We start from the raw sequence: 21,586 nt of genomic DNA, 5'->3' as shown, positions 1-21,586 counted from the left end.
CCTCTCTGGTGATTAGGATGTTCTCTTCCTGGTACAGGGAGGGCACCTCTCTCATGAAAAATCTTATGGCCTTTTTGTAGGGAGAAAAGGGCAGGTCAGAGAGTCCTTCTTACATCTGCTGTTTCTCAAGTGCCTTCAGTTCAAAATAATCAATATGCCAAAGTGGCATATTTTGGGATGGCATGTCCTGAACTCCCCCCCCCAAACACATGTTTTCCAAGTGGTCACCTGCAGAAATTGCTCATCAGATGCTCCCAAGTCATCTCATTCTTCCTGGCTAGGTTTATAGCAGAGGCGTTTGGCAGTGAAGGGTGAAGCCTCTGGAGCCAGATTCCTGGGTTCAAATCCCAGTTCAACCACTTACAAGCTATGTGGCCTAGGAAAGTTTCCTTATTTGTGAGATGGGAATAAAACTAGTAGTACCGGGCTTCCCTGGTGGCGCAGTGGTTGAGAGTCCGCCTGCCGATGCAGGGGACACGGGTTCGTGCCCCGGTCTGGGGGGATCCCACATGCCGCGGAGCGGCTGGGCCCGTGAGCCATGGCCGCTGAGCCTGCGCGTCCGGAGCCTGTGCTCCGCAACGGGAGAGGCCACAACAGTGAGAGGCCCGTGTACCACAAAAAAAAAAAAAAAAAAAGTAGTAGTACCAACCTCAGAGGTTGTTTGAGAATTAAATGAGTTAATACTTGTTCCCGGCACATTGTGAGTTCTCATAATGTTACTGCTGTATTGATATATCACTAGCAATTGATATAATGACCAGCCCAATCATTTCTCAGGGACCAAGTGGTGTCTTATAACTGAGGCCCTGGTGACACAACAGTGACCAAGTCAGTCCCTGCCTCCTAGGAGTTTGAGGTCTCTAGGGGAAATGGGCCAGTGACTAGAGAGACCGTGGCAAGTCAGGGCTGCCATGGGGAAGCACATGGTGCTGGGGGTCCTAGAAGAGAAATGGGATGGAGCAGGGACAGGTAAGGAGAGACACTGAGTCTTGAAAGAGGGAGTGGAGTTAGCCTGGCCAAGGGGAGGAGGGAGGGCTGTCCAGACAGAAAGAGTAACAGGAAAAAATAGGAGGAGTTTTGACAAATAAAACACAGGTTTATTCAAAAATTATGTAAGTGCTCTCTGTTCTAGGTACTAGGGAAACTGCTGTGAATAGATAAAGTTCTGCTCTCACTACGATAGCTGACATTTATACCCCACTTATTGCCTGCCCCACACCTACCTGTGTGCATTATACTTTAATTCAGTTGACAAGTAGTAAGGTACCTACGAGGTACCTTACTACTTGTCAACTGAATTAAAAACAGACAACACGAGAGCTGTGAGTTTCAGTTTTCTTTGGGGACTTAGTGAGGACTGTAGCCCGTGAGACAGCCACTCAGAAAGCTCTGTGGAACTGTTCCAAAGAGGTAAGGGGGAAGGTCAGTATATCTGTGATTTTGGCAAAGGGGGTACATGCAACCAAGCACACATCTCGATAGAAAGTTGCTGCTAGTCATGAGGAACAGATGTGTTAATGAACGGTTTTAGTGTCTAAGTATGGGATGATACAAGAGTTTGGGTTCATAAAATTTTCTCCTGAAAAGATCTATCTGAAGGCCTGTTCTTCCAATTTTCCCAGAGCACAGAGTGCCTCATTCCTGATCTCTGCCCTGAACTCCTTTCAGGGGATGTTGAAGGTCTGCGACTGCAGTGGCTAGTGACTTCGTTCTTGTAGAACCAGATGGCGAGCATCGTTTTTTAGTTGTCCTCCTATAACCTCCATTTTACCTTTGGGCTAAATGGAGAGCAGACGAATCTGCTAACTTGGTCAGATTGGTAAACTCCTAAGGAGCAGAGCTGGGATTGACACCAGGCAGTCTGGCTGCAGTGTCTGGTCTTAACCACTCTGTTATGCCGCCCTTAAGGAGCTTGCTGACATTCTCGGGACCTAGTGCGGGAGCTAGGAGTGGGTTTTCTTGGCTGGAGTACTGAAACAACCACGGCAGACAGATGAAGGCCAGCTTGTGATGGGCCTTGAATGCCAGGCTAAGGGGCTTGGATTTTATCTTGCCTGCTGGGTAGAGGATGGCTTGGAAAGCGCAAGGTGGGACCCAGAAAGAACACCTTCCCCTCGCCTCCCGTAAACTGTGGCAAGAATCTGGGCCAGATATGACAATGGACTGGGATGCCGCGGGGCGACGGGATGAACAAACGGCGACAGCTTCCGGTAGAGCCGGGCGCGGGCGGCAGAGGAGGCCAGCCTGGGGCGGGAGGTTGCCGGCGCCCGGGCCGGCCATTGGCGGCGGGCTGGGCCGCGGCCCCCCCCGCGGGGCGGGGCGCGGCGGGGAGGGCGGGGCGAGCGCTGCGGGCTCGCCCGGGTAGCAGCGCTGCAGCATCCCTCCGAGCTCCCCGCACCCGCGGCCAGCGCAGCGCGCCGCTCCCGCTCCGCAGCACCGAGGCAGCCCCTGGCGAGGCCTGGCAGGTCCAGCCCGGAGCACAGCTCGGTCCAGTCGGGGTGGGTGAAGGGCGGCGGCGGGGAAGGGAGGTGGCTCATCTCGGTAGCTCCTGGGTGGGGGAGGGACTGGGCGCAGGTTCCGACCCCGGCGATGGGGAGGGGGGCGGTGATGAGCTGTTCTCTGACCACCCAAGATGGGGGCTCGGGTAGGGATGGGGCGGGAGTAGGGTCGCGGCACTAGAGCTGTGCCCTGACCTGGTCGAGGAGGGAACAGGGCTCAAACCCGGGACCAAGCCGGGGTGGGGGGCCGGTGGGGAGGGTGGGGAGGGGAGAGGGTTGTAAGCTTGGGGGCGCCCGGGTTCTGTTGCTCGCGGGAGGGGGCTATCACTGCGGGCGGGGGCAGAGCACAGCCTGTGCCGGAGGATGCGCCAGGGGGTACGCAGGGGATTCGGGCGCGGGGCTGGGGCGGGTGGGGGTCTTCCCTGTGCGGGGTAGCTGCGTCCGAAGGGGACTCGGCCTCCTCCCATCTGGGGGTGGGTGCGGGGAAGCGGGACGCCGGGGGCGGGCCCGGCTCGTAGTGCCAGAGGCGGCGGGGCGGGCGGCGCGGGCCAGAGGGTGGTCGGCGCGCCTCTGACAGCGTTCTGGCACGCGCAGGCGGCGGCGCGGCGGCGGCGGGCGCTGAGCCGAGATGCGATGGCTGGGGGACACCCTGCTGTGCCTGCTGCTGGCCGCGGCGGTCCCCACGGCCCCAGCGCCAGCTCCGACAGTGACCCCGGCTTCGTTCGAGCCCGGCCCGGCTCTCAGCTACCCGCAGGAGGAGGCCACCCTCAACGAGATGTTCCGCGAGGTTGAGGAACTGATGGAGGACACGCAGCACAAACTGCGCAGCGCGGTGGAGGAGGTGGGTGCGCCCGAAGGGCCCGCGCTCCGGGGAAGCGCGAGGCTGGCGACAGCGGGGGCTGGGGAAGCAGTGCTACGAGCGCTGGCCAGGGTCCTCAGGTCCGCTAAAGGGCTGGGTAGGGCGGGCAGCAGATTCCGAGTTATCCGAAGGCAGTGCGGGGTGACCCCAACTCCCGCCTCGTTCTGCCTTCCTGCCAAAAGCTCTGGATCTGAGTCTGTCCACCCAGAGACTCCGGCTGGACCTGCCCATGGGCAGCGGGGGTCACCCCCTGCCTGCAGGCGGCCGGCCATCACCTTGCAATTATCTTCAGGTGTGCAGTTGGCCTCCTCCTGTTCTCAGCGGAGGCTTGCAAGGCCCCTGGTATTCCAGCGCTGTGGTTTTGCTGAGGAAACTCCAGGCATCTCAAGTCCCAGCTTGTCTGTTGGGCTTTGAGCTTGTGCCATCTTCCCGAGAGACAGGGTGCCACGTGGGGACAAAGAGCCCTGAGCTTTGCTGGCAATCTTTCTGGGCTTCCCCAGTGCCATGTGGGGCAGAGAAGGAAACTGGGAATCCTAAATCCCAGCAGTGTCAGTTGTCAGAGGGTGGTGGGTGAGAGGAGGGGGAGCAGTGTGGAAGGCAACCTCCCACCGCACCCCAAGAGTGCTTTGGAGTCAGTCTTGGGCTCTGGGCCCTCTTCTGCCATTCTCTGGCAGGTGGCATTGGGCAGATCCCTTAATTAACATCCTGTACCTCAGTGTCCCGTGAGAATCAAATCCATGATATGTGTAGCACCTGGCGTATAATAGAGGCGCAATATATAGCAGCTGTTAGTTATCAGATACCAGATACCTTGGGAAAACTTTGCTTGGCTTCTTCCTTCCATTGCCTCCCAGGTCCAAACACTATGGATGGCATCCTCTGTGGTGGGCATGCAAGCATCGCCAGGGTTGCCTGGACAGGAGGTACAGCTGGCCCACCTCTCCCAGCCAGGTGGCCCTGCTGCCTGGGGTGGGTGGGCATGGCCCCTCTTGGGCCTGCCTCTGCTGCAGCCTGTCTTTGGAGAGAAGCCAGCCACACAGTGAAGGAGTCAGTGAGAGACCAGATGTCTAGGCTGGAAGGTCAGGTGCCTCCACATCCCCGCTTCTCTGCATTGCATTTGGACAAAGTCTCCAAAGCTGGCTCTGGTCTACCAGGAGAGGTGGCTTTCTCCCCCCACCCCTGTGTGGTTTGGGTTAGTTCCCCTTCCACAACAGTCAACCTGGTGGACCCTGGACACTGGTGAAGGGGACACTGGATTGGGAGGCGGTTGCATGGGCAGCTAGCTGTACCTGAACATCCACTGGACAGGCCAGATTCTAAAACCTGTGGACTTCCTGTTTCCTGAGAAAGCAAAAGAATCATGATGTGGAACAATGAAAGGGGCCGGGGCATCAGAGGCCCCAGTGTCTTTTCACTTTGTACCTTCAATTGAACTGAGCTCACGATCCTTCTGGTTCCAGAGCAGGTCATTTGCTTCCCTCCTGCCCATGGATTCCCACTGAGCCTGACCAGGTCACCTGCGTGTTTTCATTCAGTGTGAACTTGCCCATGCGGCATGGTCCTCTGCCGGCAGCCCCTGGTGAGGGGGGATGAGGGAGCGGCAGGGCCCCTTCAGTCTCTTCATTGGTGAGAGCAGTTTGTGGCCAGCAGGACGTGGTGGTTGTGCTCACTCCGAGGGAGCTGGCCACGTTGCCTCTGCCTGGGCCCCAGCCTTCCTCCTCCAGACATGGCTCTGCCTGACTTCTGCAGTTTGCCACCAGGGCAGACATGGGCTGGCACCTCCACCCCACTCCGTGGGAACCAACCTTCCTTCTCTCATCCCAGCTCTGCCACTTGCGAGTGATGGGATCCAGGCTCTGAAATGGAGGAAATGTCCATTTCCCCTGGGGGTAATGGGGAGAATTAAATGAGAGGATGTAAGTAAAGCAGGTTTTCTGGTCGTCTAAAATGGGTTAAGTAGGGACTTCCCTGGTAGTCCGGTGGTTAGGACTTGGTGCTTTCACTGCCGTGGCCCCGGATTCTATCCCTGGTCGAGGAACTAAGGTCCCGCGAGCTGCGCAGCACAGCCAAAAAATAAAATAAAATAAAATGAGGTTAAGTAAAATTAATGCAATATAAGTTGCCCCCTCGTGTGGTTGTCAGGACTATGGGAAATTGTTGGTTCTCAATAAATAATGGCTCTCATTATCATCATATTAATAACACTAGTATGAATGATAACAAAAGAACCACCTGTGTCTGATATATGATAGATTCACAATAGATTATGGCTATTAGTGTTAATTTTTTAAAAGAGACTGCCAGAAAGCCCCTTAAATCTCATAAACACAAGATCGTTGCTATTTACTTACTGTCCCAGAGAAGAGCCAAAAAGGACCCGAGGCCAGATGCATTAATTGTTTACATAGTTGCATCATGAATCTGCTTTCAAGTAACTCCCTGACATTTAAAATATTCCAGCCTAGGCTTCCCTGGTGGCACAGTGGTTGAGAGTCTGCCTGCCGAGGCAGGGGACACGGGCACGGTCCGGGAAGATCCCACATGCCGCGGAGCGGCTAGGCCCGTGAGCCATGGCCGCTGAGCCTGCACGTCCGGAGCCTGTGCTCCGCAACGGGAGAGGCCACAACAGTGAGAGGCCCGCGTACCGCAAAAAAAAAAAAAAAAATTCTAGCTGACTCAAGCTGCTGATTTCTCTTAAGGGAAAAAAGTTAACTCTGCTTGTAGCCGATGCGGGGGACACGGGTTCGTGCCCCGGTCCGGGAGGATCCCACATGCCGCGGAGCGGCTAGGCCCGTGAGCCATGGCCGCTGAGCCTGCACGTCCGGAGCCTGTGCTCCGCAACGGGAGAGGCCACAACAGTGAGAGGCCCGCGTACCGCAAAAAAAAAAAAAAAAATTCTAGCTGACTCAAGCTGCTGATTTCTCTTAAGGGAAAAAAGTTAACTCTGCTTGTAGGATCATTATTGAGGGGAAGCAAATCTTCCAATGGTTCAGTCTGGGCTGTTCCTATTTTCCTGTTTAATTATTCCGTATGTTACTGATAAAAGTATTGTGAGGATAAAACCATTCCCTGCCCCTCCATTGCCACATCTGTAACTGGCATATTTTAGAATGTTCTTATCACCTCACCTATTCCTAGGAAGAATCCCGATACCAAGCCTGAATTTCTCTCTCCAGTTTCTTACTCTGCTCCTTTAACAGACACACAGATTCAACCAATTGTAGGTACTATTTTAAACAATATTCACATTCCTCCTCTGTGAAACAAGCCCTGTTGCTTCAGGCTTAAGTTTCTCTTACTAGTGGCAGTAATAGTTGTGGTTGAAATTTCCACTGTAAACTATACTTTTAGCTTGTGGTGCCGTGAAAGAGCTTTAGCTCATTCTGTTGAAATAACCACTGGTTGAGGGGGAGAAGGTTTTATATAAAGACTATCTGTTCAGCCCAGAGCAAATTCTAAATTTGGTAACTTGTCAATTATTTGCAAGCCAAACTGGAGGATTACCATTCCTATAGAAATTTTAAAAGCATTAAAACGTTCCATTCTCCTTCTGGATTTAGTCCCTCTACCTTCTCCAGACTCCTATTCTTTCCCAGCTGTATCTTTTCTATCGCTAAATATCTCAGGATCTCTCACTTAAATTTTTTTTAAAATTAATTAATTTATTTTTAGCTGCATTGGGTCTTCATTGCTGTGTGTGGGCTTTCTCTCTAGTTGCAGCGAGTGGGGGCTACTTTTCGTTGTGGTGCGCGGGCTTCTCATTGCAGTGGCTTCTCTTGTTGCAGAGCATGGGCTCTAGGTGTGCAGGCTTCAGTAGTTGTGGCACGCGGGCTCAGTAGTTGTGGCTCGCAGGCTCAGTAGTTGTGGCTCACAGGCTCCAGAGCACAGGCTGAGTAGTTGTGGCGCACGGGCTTAGCTGCTCTGCAGCATGTGGGATCTTCCCAGACCAGGGCTTGAACCCATGTCCCCTGCATTGGCAGGCGGATTCTTAACCACTGCGCCACCAGGGAAGCCCTCTCACTTAAATTTAAAAAGCCTTTTTCTTAGTCTTAAATCTCCTATCTTAACTTCATCCATTTCTACTCCATTTTATTAGCAAACCCTTGGAACACATGTTATTTACTACCTGCTCGTTCCACTCCTACCCAGACATCCCCCGGAAAACTAGCAGCTTCTAAAACTGCTTTCTTAGACGACTATGTTATGCAAGTATTACACTTTGGCAGGGTGACAGATACTGTACCAAGCACTCAGATTTCATGATCCTTAATCGTTACATCTGCTCAACAAAGTAGAATCATCCCCATTTTGCAAACAGGAAAGCTGAGGTTTAGAGATCTTTGGTATCTTGCCCCGGGTCGCGTGGCTGCTTTGTGGCTGAGCTGGGACTTGACCCTGCCCCCCATTACCTGACTCCAGAACCTGGGCACTTTTCTACTGTGCTGCCTTCTGACGATGCTGCGGGCAACTTCTTGCCTAATCTAATGGCCAGCTCTCAGTGGCTTGGTCCTTCTAGATTTATCTGGAGCCTTTACCACCTAGAAGGCCCCTCCCCAGATAAAATTTCTGACTCTCAGCCTGCTTCTAGCCAGTCCCCTGACTCCGTTCTTTTTTTTCTCTGGACTCTGTATTATGTCCCAACTAGTCTTCAGAACTTGCTGCAGCTCCCCATTGCTTGGTGCAAAGGTTCTTACCTGAATCATCTGGGAAGCTCATTGATATGTGGGGTCCCCCCTCCAGAAATTCTAATTCGGCAGGTCTGGAAGGGATCCAGATATGTATATATTTTTAAAAAGTTTGGACATGACTCTGAGTTGCCTCTCGGTTGAGAACCAGGCTAACATCGTCTGCATTAGAACTGCCCCTGGATTCACCTGTCAGTTTGTCTCTACTTCATTATCCATTATTTTATCCATTTAGGGTCCAGCATGGACCCTCTGCCCTAGCCCATGACACACCGTTCTCATCCAGGCTGCCAGTTTTGCCTCCTCTATGCTCCTCTCTATCCAAATCGTATCTGTCCTGTGAGACCAACCCAATCATGCCTCCTCTTCCACCTGGAAGCCTTTTTCTCTCTTCTTTGAACCCCTGACTCGCTTCTACAGACTGTCATAATCATCCTCAAACTGGCTTGTGTGGGGCTCTCCTATCTCCCCAGCAAAAGTATAAGCAGAATCATATACTCGGAAAGGCACATAATTTAGAGTCAGACTGACCCGAGTTCTAATCCGAGTTTTGCCACTTACTAAGAATGTGATAACCTTAGGCAGATTCCTTCCCTTTTGTCAACCTCATTCTTTTCATCTGCAAGATGAGGGTAATAACACTTCCTCTTAACGGTTGCCGTGAATATTTAAGGAGATATGGAAGGGGCTGGTGCAATGGCTCAGACATAGCTGATGCCCAAGCATGGAGGTGATGATGATGACGGAGCCAGTGACCTGGTTTCAGACATGTGAGGAGTTGTCTCAGGGTCAAACACAGCGGTTGCTGACCAAGTCCTTGGTTGATTATCCGGTCCTTTATGCTGACCAGACTTTCTTCACACTTCTGGTGCAGTGTCTTCGTGCTACATTGAGACATGGGAATTCTTTCCCCATGTATACCCAGCTCAGCAAATCTGGATGGGAGATAGAGGAAAAGAGGGGGCCTCATGTAGTATGTAAGGGAATGGAGGACAGTGATTTTTAAAATAGAATCTTTTTTGAGGATTCGTTTAAAGGAATAAAAATAGCACAGAGTCAAAGATTGCACTGTTGGAAAATTGCCAGGCACCAGCTACAACTTCTCTCTGTGTCTCTGATTTTAAATTCCTAGACAGTGTCGGGTTGGCTCAATTAGTCGATGACATGACCTCCGTTTGAGTCCAATCAACTGTGACTGGTCACACTGTCACCTGTCCACTCATCAGGACTGGGGCTGGAATTGGGTACAGATTTAAATTGACTGACATGTCTGGTATAGATGTCATGGAAGCTCATGATTTGTGGACAATGGGCTGAGAAACGTGGCATCAGAAAAGGACACTTGTGCAAGAAGAGCCAGGAGGAGGGTGCACCCCAGGAGCTAGTCACCTGACCCTCTACAGGGGTCCCTCTTGTACTCAGGGGGTGGGTGGGGAAGAGACATAGCTGTGGCGCTACCTGCGGTGGGGAAGGGGCTGTCCTAGTTTGGGTCCCCACCCCCAACCCGGCCCTGCAACAAGGATTTGGGAGCAAATAACTCATTTGTGATCTGATCCCAGAAACACGAGGAGGAAGTGGGAAAGTGAGATGGAAAAGAAGAGAGGCAATAAAGGCTGTGCTGATGAGCAGGTTACTGCTAGGGACAACTAGGGCTCAATCCCCCTGGGGTCCTTGGAGAGAGACCGTCCCACTGAGGGGAGAGGGCACTGGGGTACTTACCCCCGTAGCCTGTCCTGCACTGGTTAGGGGTTGCCCCTGGAGTGCTCACTCCCTAACACGTGGGGCCTGTGCAGACTGAGCACACTTCTGCAGCCAGAGAATGCTCTCGAAGAGAGACAGAGGTGGTTGTTGCCACATAAGGGAACAAATGCGGGTGACCTCCTGATTAGGCCACGGGGAGATGGGCATGGCACCCAGAGCATCTGTACAGGGGTCAAGACTGTTCAACAGAGGCATTCTCAAATTCCGACTGCCCTCCACTGAGAGTCTTGGGAAGTTATCTAGTCTTCCTGAGCCTCGGTTGCCCCACTTGTAAAGTGGGGCCATTAACACCCACCTCACAGGGAGGTTGTGAGATGTAAGGCAATGATATACGTAGACATTTAGAGCAACGTCTTATTCTACTGGGTACTCAATTACTGGTACCTACTATCGTCAGCACCACTGTCATTGCAGAAGAGGAAAAGAGAAGTGGTTCTTTTTTTCTAATGGACTCTGATTTGTATCAAGAGAAAACAATATTGCTCATTAAATCCATTGATTTAATTAGATGGAGGCAGAAGAGGCTGCTGCTAAAACGTCATCAGAAGTGAACCTGGCACGCTTACCTCCCAGCTATCACAATGAGACCAACACGGAAACCAAGGTTGGAAATAACACCATCCATGTCCACCGAGAAATTCACAAGGTAAGGGAGGTTGTGGCCAGCCCTTCCTCCTTTCCTCATCGCCCGGTCCCATCAGAGGACTAAGGTCTTGTTTACATGTTTGATATACAAGCCAAAAAATACAAATGAGGAGAGTAAAATACATGTTAAAAGCCAGAGGGAGTGAGGGAGCTATTTAAAGGGGAAAGATATGTATCAAAAACATAAATTGCTTTTGTATTTAAGCAGTAAATTTAACCCTACTCTTCCCGTCAGTCCAATTGCAAAGGAATGTTCAGGGATTTTTATCGTTTGAGAAAAGGAAGCAAACAAGTGTTTAGAGAGATACTTTCCTAGTATCGAATTTGAGGAATGTATTTCACAGGTTTTTATCTGTGTTTCAGTAGTGAGTTGAAATAGAGTTCATGCTGTAGTGAATAGATCTTCACCATTTCCTTAGGAGGAGCGCAAATGTGATATACTCAGTCTTCTGAAGAAAAAGCCTCTATTGCCAGGAGATGAAATATTCTTTCGTTTGCTGGTTATCCATTCAAAATTCTACAACAGAGTGTTTCCTAACCTGCCACACATCTTAAGTGTCTCTTGGTCCAATATCTTGCACGAAGAGCAAGCAGGTTTGTTCTCAATCTGACTTGAGGAAGAAAATGTTGCAAACCTAGAGAATGTGACATTAGCTTGCCCCTAGCGTGAGATGTCTCCCATATGAGTTTGGCAGGACTTTGGGAGCACACCACGTGGCCTGTGTTCTCTTGAAGAGAGTCTGGTGTGCAGATGTTCAGGGTCATTGTTAGAGGCTGTAGAGTTGACCTTCTGTTGTGAACATCAAGGAGCTTGACCTCTGATCTCATCTCAATGCCTACATGCAAGGCTCTCACAAAAGAGCCCTGCTTTTGTTCAAGTGCCCAGGTAATGGGTTGAAACAATAGCACTTCTGTGCTATAGAGGATAAAGGGGTCAATTTTCATGGGCCATTGCCTTGAGTATAAAGTAGCCTCTGTGTGGCTCTTCTCCTGCTACATACTGATGGCCCAGCTCCAGAGTGTACCCCCCGCATAAATAAATGAGCCACCTGCGAAACAGAATCCTTTCTCATTGCTCATCTGAAGACTGGAGAATGTTTCCAAAAGTGATTGTTTTATTCTTGTCAAAACCAATATTAAGTCATCCTTTCTGAGAATAATCAGCCAATAGTTTCAGCTGCTTCGTAAATTTTCTCCTTGTAGATATCAGAATACCCAAACGTGAGTCCTACCAGTAACTAGTGTGATTTTGAAAGCTTATTTCAATTTCATGACCCTCACTAACTGCGTTTAGCAAATAGGGATATCAACATCTACATTACGGTATTATGGGGGTCCAATAACTTAAAGTATGTGAGAGTCATTGTTAACTATGAAGTGCTATCCAGCAGCAAATTCTTCTTCTTCTTGTTGTTGTTCTTATGGTAAAGTTACGGTATCCGCACGGTGTAGTAGTTCTCGAGCGGGTTCCATGGCGCTCCTGTCCTGTGTGATGCTTTATAAAAGAAGGGCTCAGTGGTGAAACATGTTTGGAAAACATTGTACATATTTCTCTTCCTAGAGATACAAAAATGCACCTTAGTATAATAAAGGCTCTGAGAAGTCCTGCAACCTATACCTATAGGACTGTACAATTTAAAAAAATATAACATTGGTTAATCCTGTAAAAATCTGGCATAAAGGAAGAAGACATAATCTCTTTGCTGGAGAGAGGAATTATTTAGATAAAAATAAAGTATGTTGATGAAGACATGATCCTTATCTCCTCAGAACTGGAATTAGAACTAGAATTTGATCCACTATTGCACATTAGCCTAAGAGTTTCCACTTTGTTTTGGCTGCAGACGCCTGTGACATTAGAGCTGGCAGGAACTTTAAAGATGACCTAGAAACGAGAAAACTGTGAATCAGAGAATAGAAATGATTTGTTCCAGGTTACATACTAGACGGTCATTGGTGTCTCTGAGGCAGGGCTCAAAGAACACAGGTCTCCTAGCTCCTGGGCTTCTTTCTGTCTTTTTATCACCAACACAGGGGCTTGATGTGGCCTTGGATGGGGTGGGAATAGCCTGGGCTCCACGTCAGATTTCTAAGGCTCAGCTTTGAGGTGCCTGCTCCTGTTTACAGAAGGCAGACGACGGATAGAGGAATACAGGGCCAGGCCTCCCATTGTACTTAAGCACTTTTTTGATGAAACAAAACAGTTCTCCAGAATCAGGAAGGGGGGCAGCTGTAGCTAAAACCTGCTTCCTTCAATACCCAGACCTATAGTTGGAAAGAAAGCTGACACTGAGTTTCAAGTAAATGAGCCCCAAGAATGATAAAAATAGCTAGTGCTGAATATTTGCGAGGTGATGGGCTGTGTGCTTTACACAGACCTCCTCGGCCCTCCTCCTAGCAGCCCCATGCTGTAGACTCTGTTACATCTCTTACCGCTGCACCATCTGACGCTGCTGGTGGAGCTCAGAAAGAAAGGGGGACAGGACTCCCCTGGTGGTCCAGTGGTAAAGAATCTGCCTTCCAATGCAGGGGACGCGGGTTCGATCCCTGATCGGGGAACTAAGATCCCACATGCTGCAGGGCAACTAAGCCCGCGTGCTACAACTACTGAGCTCGCGCGCCTCGATGAGAGAGCCCGCGTGCTGCAAACTACAGAGCCCACGCGTGCCACAACTAGAGAGAAAACCCACACGCCACAACTAGAGAGAAGCCCGCGTGCCGCATCGAAAGATCCCGCATGCTGCTACTAAGACCCGAGGCAGCGAAAAGAAAAAAGAAAATTAAAAAAATAAATATAAATAAAATAGGGCTTCCCTGGTGGCGCAGTGGTTGAGAGCCCGCCTGCCGATGCAGGGGACGCGGCTGCCTGCCCCGGTCCGGGAGGACCCCGCGTGCCGCCGAGCGGCTGGGCCCGTGGGCCGTGGCCGCTGGGCCTGTGCGTCCGGAGCCTGTGCTCCGCAACGGGAGGGGCCACAGCGGTGAGAGGCCCGCGTACGGCAAAAAAAAATAATAATAATAAAAAATAAAATGCATTTAAGAAGAGGGGAGGGAGTGGGCATTCTCTCTACTTTGACAGGTGCTCCTGCTTCAGAAAATAGAAAACAATAAAACAAAAAAACCACCTGTGGGATTTGTCCAGAATTCCTCCTATTTCACATTCACTGTACTTGTTCTCCTATAGATCACCAACAACCAGACTGGACAGATGGTCTTTTCAGAGACGGTCATTACGTCAATGGGCGATGAAGAAGGCAAAAGGAGCCACGTGAGTGGTCGTCTTCCCTGTGCTCGCACCCGAGGCACACACTCCTTTGCTGAGCCTGCCAAAGCTGACCCAGACTTCAGGGTGGGTGCAGGAGGAGCTGGCTCCCCTGCACCTCTCCTGTTTCGTTTCTGCCAAGATTCCCCAATGCCTACATTTCTGGCCAGACAGCCGCAGTCTGGTAACAGGCTCTGCCTCCATATGCACTTTGCCTCAGAAATGGCAGGACACATTCAATTCAGTTGTCATTTGCATGGCTGAGGCTCAGCCTTGGAAAGGGAACACTGAAGTATCGGGTGCATTGGTCAGGGTCCCTGGTAACAAGACCTGGTGCATCCGACCTGAAAATACCCTAGAACCTCTGGCATGACCCACGTCATTTATGATCCCAGCCCTGGTCTGGCAGTTTGAGAGCAAGAAAACCTTAAGTGGACCCCAGTGGCCCATTGGAAAGGTGTCCTCCTGCTCCAGGCTTCAGGCTGGGCCCCTTGTGATTGCAGCTGCTACTCAGTGGCCTGTTGCTCAGTCCAAAGGTGGGCTGCTTTTTAGAGAATTATAGATTCTGAACATTGAGAGAGACATCATTTCACAGAAGAAAGGCCTGGCATAGGTTGGGGGATGAGCCAGGCCAAGTCACTGGTGTCCAGACTCCCAGATGAGAGGTGACTCAGCTGCACCTTATCTTCGCAAAGAGGTGGCTGGTTTCAGATGCAGAGGCCTGGTGAGGAGTGGACAAGGCAACTGCCATGTGACACGGTCCGTTGTAAAACGTGCCTGCTCTATGGGGCCTGCGAGGGCCAGCCTCTCTGTGCCCAGGCACCTTATGCAAACTTCCCACTGCATGTTCTTCTTCTCTGAGGTGTAGAATGCATCCCCAGCCTTCTGAGGGGATACAGGATATTCCCTCACCCCTTGTGGCCTTATCACAGGAAAAGAAGCAGTGTACCCATAATTGTTAGGTGGTGTTGCTCTGGTTGGTAGTCGATGGGTCCTTTTTTTTAAATATTTATTTACTCATTTATTTTTATTGAAGTATAGTTGATCTACAATGTTGTGTTAGTTTCTGTTGTACAGCAACATGATTCAGTTATACGTATACATATATATATTCTTTTTCATATTCTTTTCATTATGGTTTATTACAGGATATTGAATGTCGTTCCCTGTGCTATATAGTAGGACCTTGTTGTTTATCTATTTTATATATATTAGTTTGTATCTGCTAACCCCAAACTCCTAATTTATTCCTCTCCCAACCCTTTTCCCCCTTGGTAACCATAAGTTTGCTTTCTATGTCTGTGAGTGTGTTTCGTAAGTAGGTTCGTTTGTGTCATACTTTAGATTCCACATGTAAGTGATATCATATGGTATTTGTCTTTTCTCTTTCTGACTTACTTCACTTAGTGTGATAATCTCTAGTTGCATCTATGTTGATGCAAATGGTCGTTTGTGTCATACTTTAGATTCCACATGTAAGTGATATCATATGGTATTTGTCTTTCTCTTTCTGACTTACTTCACTTAGTGTGATAATCTCTAGTTGCATCTATGTTGCTGCAAATGGCATTATTTAATTCTTTTTTATGGCTGAGTAGTATTCCGTTATGTATATGTACCCCACCTTCTTTATCCATTCATCTGTCGATGGACATTTAGATTGCTTCCATGTCTTGGTTATTGTAAATAATGCTGCTGTGAACATTGAGGTGCATGCATCTTTTCGAATTATAGTTTTCTCTGGGTATATGCCCAGGAGTGGGATTGCTGGGTCATATGGTAGTTCTATTTTTAGTTTTTTAAGGAACCTCCATACCGTTCTCCATAGTGGCTGTACCAATTTACATTCCCACCAACAGTGTAAGAAGGTCCCCTTTTCTCCACACCCTCTCCAGCATTTGTTATTTGTAGACTTTTAATGATGGCCGTCCTGACTGGTGTGAGGTGGTACCTCATTGTAGTTTTGATTTGCATTTCTGTAGTAATTAGCGATGTTGAGCATCTTTTCATGTACCTCTTGGCCATCTGTATGTCTTCTTTGGAGACATAGGTCTTCTATTTAGGTCTTCTGCGCATTTTTTAATTGGGTTGTTTGTTTTTTTGTTATTGAGTTATATGAGCTGTTTGTATATTTTGGAAATTAAGCCCTTGTTGGTTGAATCTTTTGCAGATATTTTCTCCCAGTCTGTAGGTTGTCTTTTCATTTTGTGTATGGTTTCCTTTGCTATGCAAAAGCTTATGAGGTTGATTAGGTCCCTTGTTTATTTTTCCTTTTATTTCTATTGCCTTGGGAGATTGACCTAAGAAAATATTGGTTTGATTTATGTCAGAGAATGTTTTGCCTATGTTCTCTTCTAGGAAAAATGTCATGGGTAATTTGATAGGGATTGCATTAAATCTGTAGATTGCTTTGTGTAGTATGGCCATTTTAAAAATATTAATTCTTCCAATCCAAGAGCTTAGGATACCTTTCCATTTCTTTGAACCATCTTTAATTTCCTTTATAAGTGTTTTATAGTTCTCAGCATATAAGTCTTTCACCTCCTTGGTCAGGTTTATTCCTAAGTAATTTATTTTTTTGATGCAACTTTAAAAGGGACTTTTTTTTTTTACTTTCTCTTTCTGATATTTCATTGTTAGTGTAAAGAAATGCAACCGATTTCTGTATGTTAATCTTGTATCCTGCTATCTCGCTGAATTCGTTTATCAGTTCTAGTAGTTTTTGTGTGGAGTCTTTAGGGTTTTCAATATATAGAATCATGTGATCTGCATAAAATGACAGTTTTACCTCTTCCCTTCCAATTTGGATATCTTTTATTTCTTTTTCTCATCTGATTGCTGTGACTGGCTAGGACTTCCAATACTATGTTGAATAGAAGAGGTAAGAGTGGGCATCCTTGTCTTGTTCCAGATTTTAGCAGGAAGGCTTTCAGCTTTTCACCATTAAGTATTATATTGGCTGTGGGTTTGTCATAAATAATGTTTAATGTTGAGATATGTTCCCTCTATGCCCACTTTAGCAAGAGTCTTTATTATGAATGGACGTTGAATTTTGTCAAATGCTTTTTCTGCATCTTTTGAGATGATCATGCAGTTTTGTCTTTTCTTTTGTTTATGTGGTGCTGATTTGCATATGTTGAACCATTCTTGTGAGCTTAGGATGAATCCACTTGGTCATGGTCTATGATCTTTTTTATGTGTTGTTTGATTCGGTTTGCCAATATTTTGTTGAGAATTTTTGCATCTATATTCATCAAAGATATTGGCCTGTAATTTTCTTTTTTGGTGGTGTCTTTGTCTGGTTTTGGTATCAGGGTGATGGTGGCTTCATAGAATGTCTTTGGGAGTGTTCCCTCCTCTTCAGTTTTTTGGTAGAGTTTGAGAAAGATTGGTAGAAATTCTTTTCTGTATATTTGGTAGAATTCGCCTGTGAAGCCATCTGGTCTGGGACTTTTGTTTGTAGGAAGTTTTTAGATTACAGATTCTATTTCATCTCTAGTGATTGGTCTATTCAAATTATCTATTTCTTGATTCAATTTTGGTGGGCTGTATGTTTCTAGAAACTCGTCCATTTCTTCTAGATTGTCGAATTTGTTGGCATATAACTGTTCATAGTATTCTCTTATGGCTTTTTGTATTTCTGTGGCATTGGTTGTTATGTCTCTTCTTTCATTTCTAATTTTGTTTATTTGAGTCCTCTCTTTTTTCTTCTTAGCGAGCCTGGCCAGAGGTTTGTCAATTTTGTTTACCCTTTCAAAGAACCAGCTCTTGGTTTTATTGATTTTTTTTTCTATTGTTTTTTTAATCTCTATTTTATTTATTTCCTCTCTGGTCTTTATTATTTCCTTCCCTCTGCTGACTGGATGGGTTCTTTTTGCTTGTTTTGGCACAGTGCTCAGACATTTACTGCAGGCTGGGGGAGTCCAGTCAGCTTTGTGTGGTGGTGTGACCCCCCATTCAAGGGACCTGGGAGCTGATGGAGGGCAAGCCATTTGGTGAAATGAAGAGAGACTTAGTGGCAGAGGCTGGAAGCATGAGTTTGTCACATATAAACTAGGTCACCTCATTTCCCTCATCTTTAAATGAGGCAATGATTTTCACCATCTCCCCCAACTCTGAAAGTACGGAAGCCTGTGAAACAAAGATAGGATTGACTAAGGTCAGGAGGGAGGAGAGACCAGCTTTTGAAGGTGGAGAAAGAGAGAGAGAGAGAGAGAGAGAGAGAGAGAGAGAGAGAGAGAGAGAGAGAGAGAAACAGAAAAATAGAAACAAACCCAGACAGACAGGTGGTACCAAGAGGGAAAAGGTTTAGAATATTCCAGATTTAAGTCTCTGTGAAAGGGCAGGGGAAACACAACTCTCAGGGCTGTGGACTACAGAAAGAAAGCTTTTGTGTTCAAGAAAAAAAAGGTATATGATTGCATGATAGTATAGTTTTGCTCTGGAGAGCTTCCCAGAGCCCAGAGGGCAACAGCACTGCTCTGAGCACCTCTGTACCTGCTGGAGGCCCAGGTGCACATCCCACGCTCCCCACTCTGCCCTCCGAGTGAGGCAGCTGTGCCCGGCTTTGAGCCCTGTGGTGGCGAGAACCAAGGCTCTGAGAGTGGTGGGTGACTGAGAGACCACACCTCAAAGGTGCCAAGAGCGTGCATGGCTCAGGGAGCAGCTGCCTGCACTTGTGTGCTGCAGCCTCTGAGTCTGTGCCAGTTTTCCTGAGTCTGCACGGCCTGTGTGTCCATGTTCCAGGCTCAGCTGGGAGGCCCAGAATCCCCATGCCTGCAGATGTAGGTTCCTACGTTGATCATGAACCCCTGTGTACAATGGTCCTGAGAATGCAGGAGAGTGACAGGGAGAGGCATATCCAAGAAATCCAGAAGGTAGAGCCTCATTGAGTTTTTCCAGATTCCTGCTCAGGCCCTTGGAATTTAACTCAGCGAGTTTCTCTATGAGAATGAGCTCCAATTTGATTGGCTAGAAGGGTGACCTGGGGCATCTGATGCTTGACCAGCCAGTGCCTGGTGAATCCCATGGGTCTTTAGAGAACAGCCTGGAGACGTTGCAAGGCACTTGTGAAAGGGAGGTCATATGGCAGGAACGGTGGTGTGTTACCTCACTACAGAGCCTTGCTTGTTGTCAAACGCCTTGCCAGCAGTCAGAGAAGCAAGGTCTGGTTTCAGATGCCCACAGAATCCTTCCATTCGAATCCTCTTTGGTTCCTGGGTTACCATTGTCCCAACACAACTGAGCTGGGGCTCGAGCATAAAGAGACGTGGAGCTCCTTTTTCTGAGTGGGAAGCCGTAAAGACTAGATTGCCTTCAAAGGCATGAGAACAACCGAACGTCAATCACCACGGTCCCATTCCACAGTTTGGCAATTTAATGATTTTTACAGTTGGCTCTGGAAAATGCGTTATGTGCCAATAAGACATTCTCTTAAATGGAAAAGGGAGGCTTGCCACTCAAAAGGACAAAAATCATATGCTGTTCCAACCTTAAGCTACTATAAATAGGAGCTAAATTTTCAGGATTTAAAACTCCCAGATGAATTCAATTAAAAATATTCACCAAGCACCCCATATTTTCCTTTCTTCAAATGCTGGGATGTGTATTCATATGTATGGTAACCCGAGGAGGCCCATGGAAAGTCACAGACAGTAACACTATAGGCCCGTCCAGAAAACCTAACACAGTACGTGCAAGGCATGGGTCTGTTTTTGCTCTCACATGCGAAAGGGGAAAAGGACATGATGTCTTATTTCACCTGAGCGCACCGGCGATGGTGATGTGGTCTGACGTCTTTCTGTGAGGCTTTTGTGTGCAGCCCTCCGCCTCTCCCCTTCATGGGCCACTGGGTGGGCTGACCGGTGCTGTGCTACTTTCGCGCAAGGGGTTAGGAGGAAAGTGGCTTGTCGGAAGCTAGAGAGCAGACAAGCCATTATGCACACATGCAAGGCTTTTGTTTATAACCATGTCCCCAAACATGAAGGATCTGGCCCAATTAGCCAAGGCACCATTTTGAAGGGATGCGTCCTCTCATTAAAATACAGCTCAGAGCAACAGAGCTTAGCACGTTGTGCATTTGTTGTCTTTTCTGTTTTTACATTAGAATATGATATAAAAGAGCAGGTCTGTTTGTTTCTCCAGCCGAGCATACCTCATTTGAACCTACAGGGTCAATCACATACAACCAACTCCAAGATATTGCTGGAGACTTCTGAGGGCCTAGGTAGACAAAATTTCACTACCCAAATCACCCAGATAGTCGTGATTTGAGTAACCCCGCGACTTCCTTGTCCAAGAGAATGGTCAGGGCAGGTAGCGGACTGTGGACAATGGCAATGGAATTCTCCACCAGTGTGAACTCAGTGTCTTCTCTGCTGCGAGGACGCTTTGTGTTATTTGTGTTCAAGTCTGGGGGAAGAGGCATGGTAAGCTGTGGCTGAACTTCTCCAAGATTTGTTTGTTTGTTTTGCATTGAACAGCAAACATCCTGTTACTTCAAAGCCCAGAGAGACCCAGTAAGAGAGTGGGCAGAGAAAGTGTGTTGAATGGCCTCTTCCCCTGTGAGTCCTCGGGTTCTTCTTGTCCCCAGCTTGTTTATTCATCACAGAGTAAATGCAGGTGGGGTGTCAGCTTTGTCTGTCCCCTCTGCCCTGATTTCTGAGGCTGGGGTCACCCTTGTCAATTTCATGGACTTGCAGAGGGCACCATGCTGAGGAGTCCCTGGGGTTTAGTTTAACAGAAGTGCATTGGCGGAGGGCATGGGTTCCTTAGAGAAAGTCAGTCAGTTCCCAAAGGCCCAGCCTCCTGGAGAGTCCTGCTGGGGGTGTGGTAGCAGGCAGAGGTGTGTGGCCAAGTCCCAGAAAATGCAGACCTTCCCTGTCGGTCAGTCTGGGGGCAGAATGAGGTCTGAACAAGATGTGAAGCCCACCTGGGTTCAAAGCTGTCCTGACCCTCACAAGCTCTCTGTGATTCCGTTTCTTTCTTTATCCAGTGAAGCTAATAATCCCCGGTTCACAAAATTGGGTGAGTCTTGTAAGGCAAGGTTTATAAAAGCTCTTTGTATAAGGCTCATTATTATTGACAAGTAATTAACACTGCGTTCTAACTGGCTTCTCCCCTGGTTCCCATCAACCTACTGCAGAAAAAGAGTGGAATTTCCCTGGAAGCTGAGGCTGTGTTTCAGGACTCCACGGGGCCTCTTCCCACTGATGTTTGTAGCCTTGGGCTAAGTTCTCTAGAGCTCTGCCTCGCCCTCTTGAGTAATGCATTTTGCAAGAAACTCTGTGCTCCCTGCCTCAAGCCTGACTCACCCTGCATTTCTTGTCCTCATGAGTCATAAGTGTCTGGTTTGGGTGTTGGGGATACAAATAGAAGGAAGGATGGGCCTAATGAATGATAAGAAGCATAGGTGTTGGTCAGGTGCTGACAAGTTCCAGGATGGGGCCAGGTTGGCAGGACGTATCTTGGTTTCTACAGAGAACAGCACACTTGTGGTTCTAAGAGTGATGGCAGAGTCTCGTGTGAATGTACAGTTCCACAGTCCTATAACCAGACACTTGGGTCCATTTGTGTTTCTAGATTTATATTTTGCATTGGTTTTGTAATTTCTGGCCAAGTATAAGGCCCTCATGCCTTAATCCAGTAGGAAAACATTATAGGAAAAATTGAAGGGGCTTCCCTGGTGGCGCAGTGGTTGGGAGTGCGCCTGCCGATGCAGGGGATACGGGTTCGTGCCCCGGTCCGGGAGGATCCCGCATGCCGCGGAGCGGCTGGGCCCGTGAGCCGTGGCCGCTGGGCCTGCGCGTCCGGAGCCTGTGCTCCGCAACTGGAGAGGCCACAACAGTGAGAGGCCCGCGTACCGCAAAAAAAAAAATAA

The 21,586-nt window shown here is 48.4% G+C and overlaps 1 protein-coding gene across 1 annotated transcript in view; it reads left to right on the top strand.

Moving 5' to 3' along the window:
* The first annotated feature begins 2,359 nt into the window (after positions 1-2,359).
* DKK3 (dickkopf WNT signaling pathway inhibitor 3) overlaps positions 2,360-21,586 on the top strand; it is a 49,139-nt gene continuing 29,912 nt past the window's right edge. The window contains exons 1-4 of the mRNA XM_024118577.3: positions 2,360-2,498; positions 3,093-3,339; positions 10,312-10,449; positions 13,630-13,713. Coding sequence (XP_023974345.1) covers positions 3,127-3,339; positions 10,312-10,449; positions 13,630-13,713 — 435 coding nt within the window. The 5' untranslated portion in view covers positions 2,360-2,498; positions 3,093-3,126. The remainder of the gene's footprint in view (positions 2,499-3,092; positions 3,340-10,311; positions 10,450-13,629; positions 13,714-21,586) is intronic.

Source organism: Physeter macrocephalus, chromosome 16, assembly GCF_002837175.3.
Source record: "Physeter macrocephalus isolate SW-GA chromosome 16, ASM283717v5, whole genome shotgun sequence".
Classification (NCBI taxonomy): domain Eukaryota; kingdom Metazoa; phylum Chordata; class Mammalia; order Artiodactyla; family Physeteridae; genus Physeter; species Physeter macrocephalus.
Note: the sequence above shows the minus strand (reverse complement) of the source record. Positions and strands in the feature narration are given on the sequence as shown.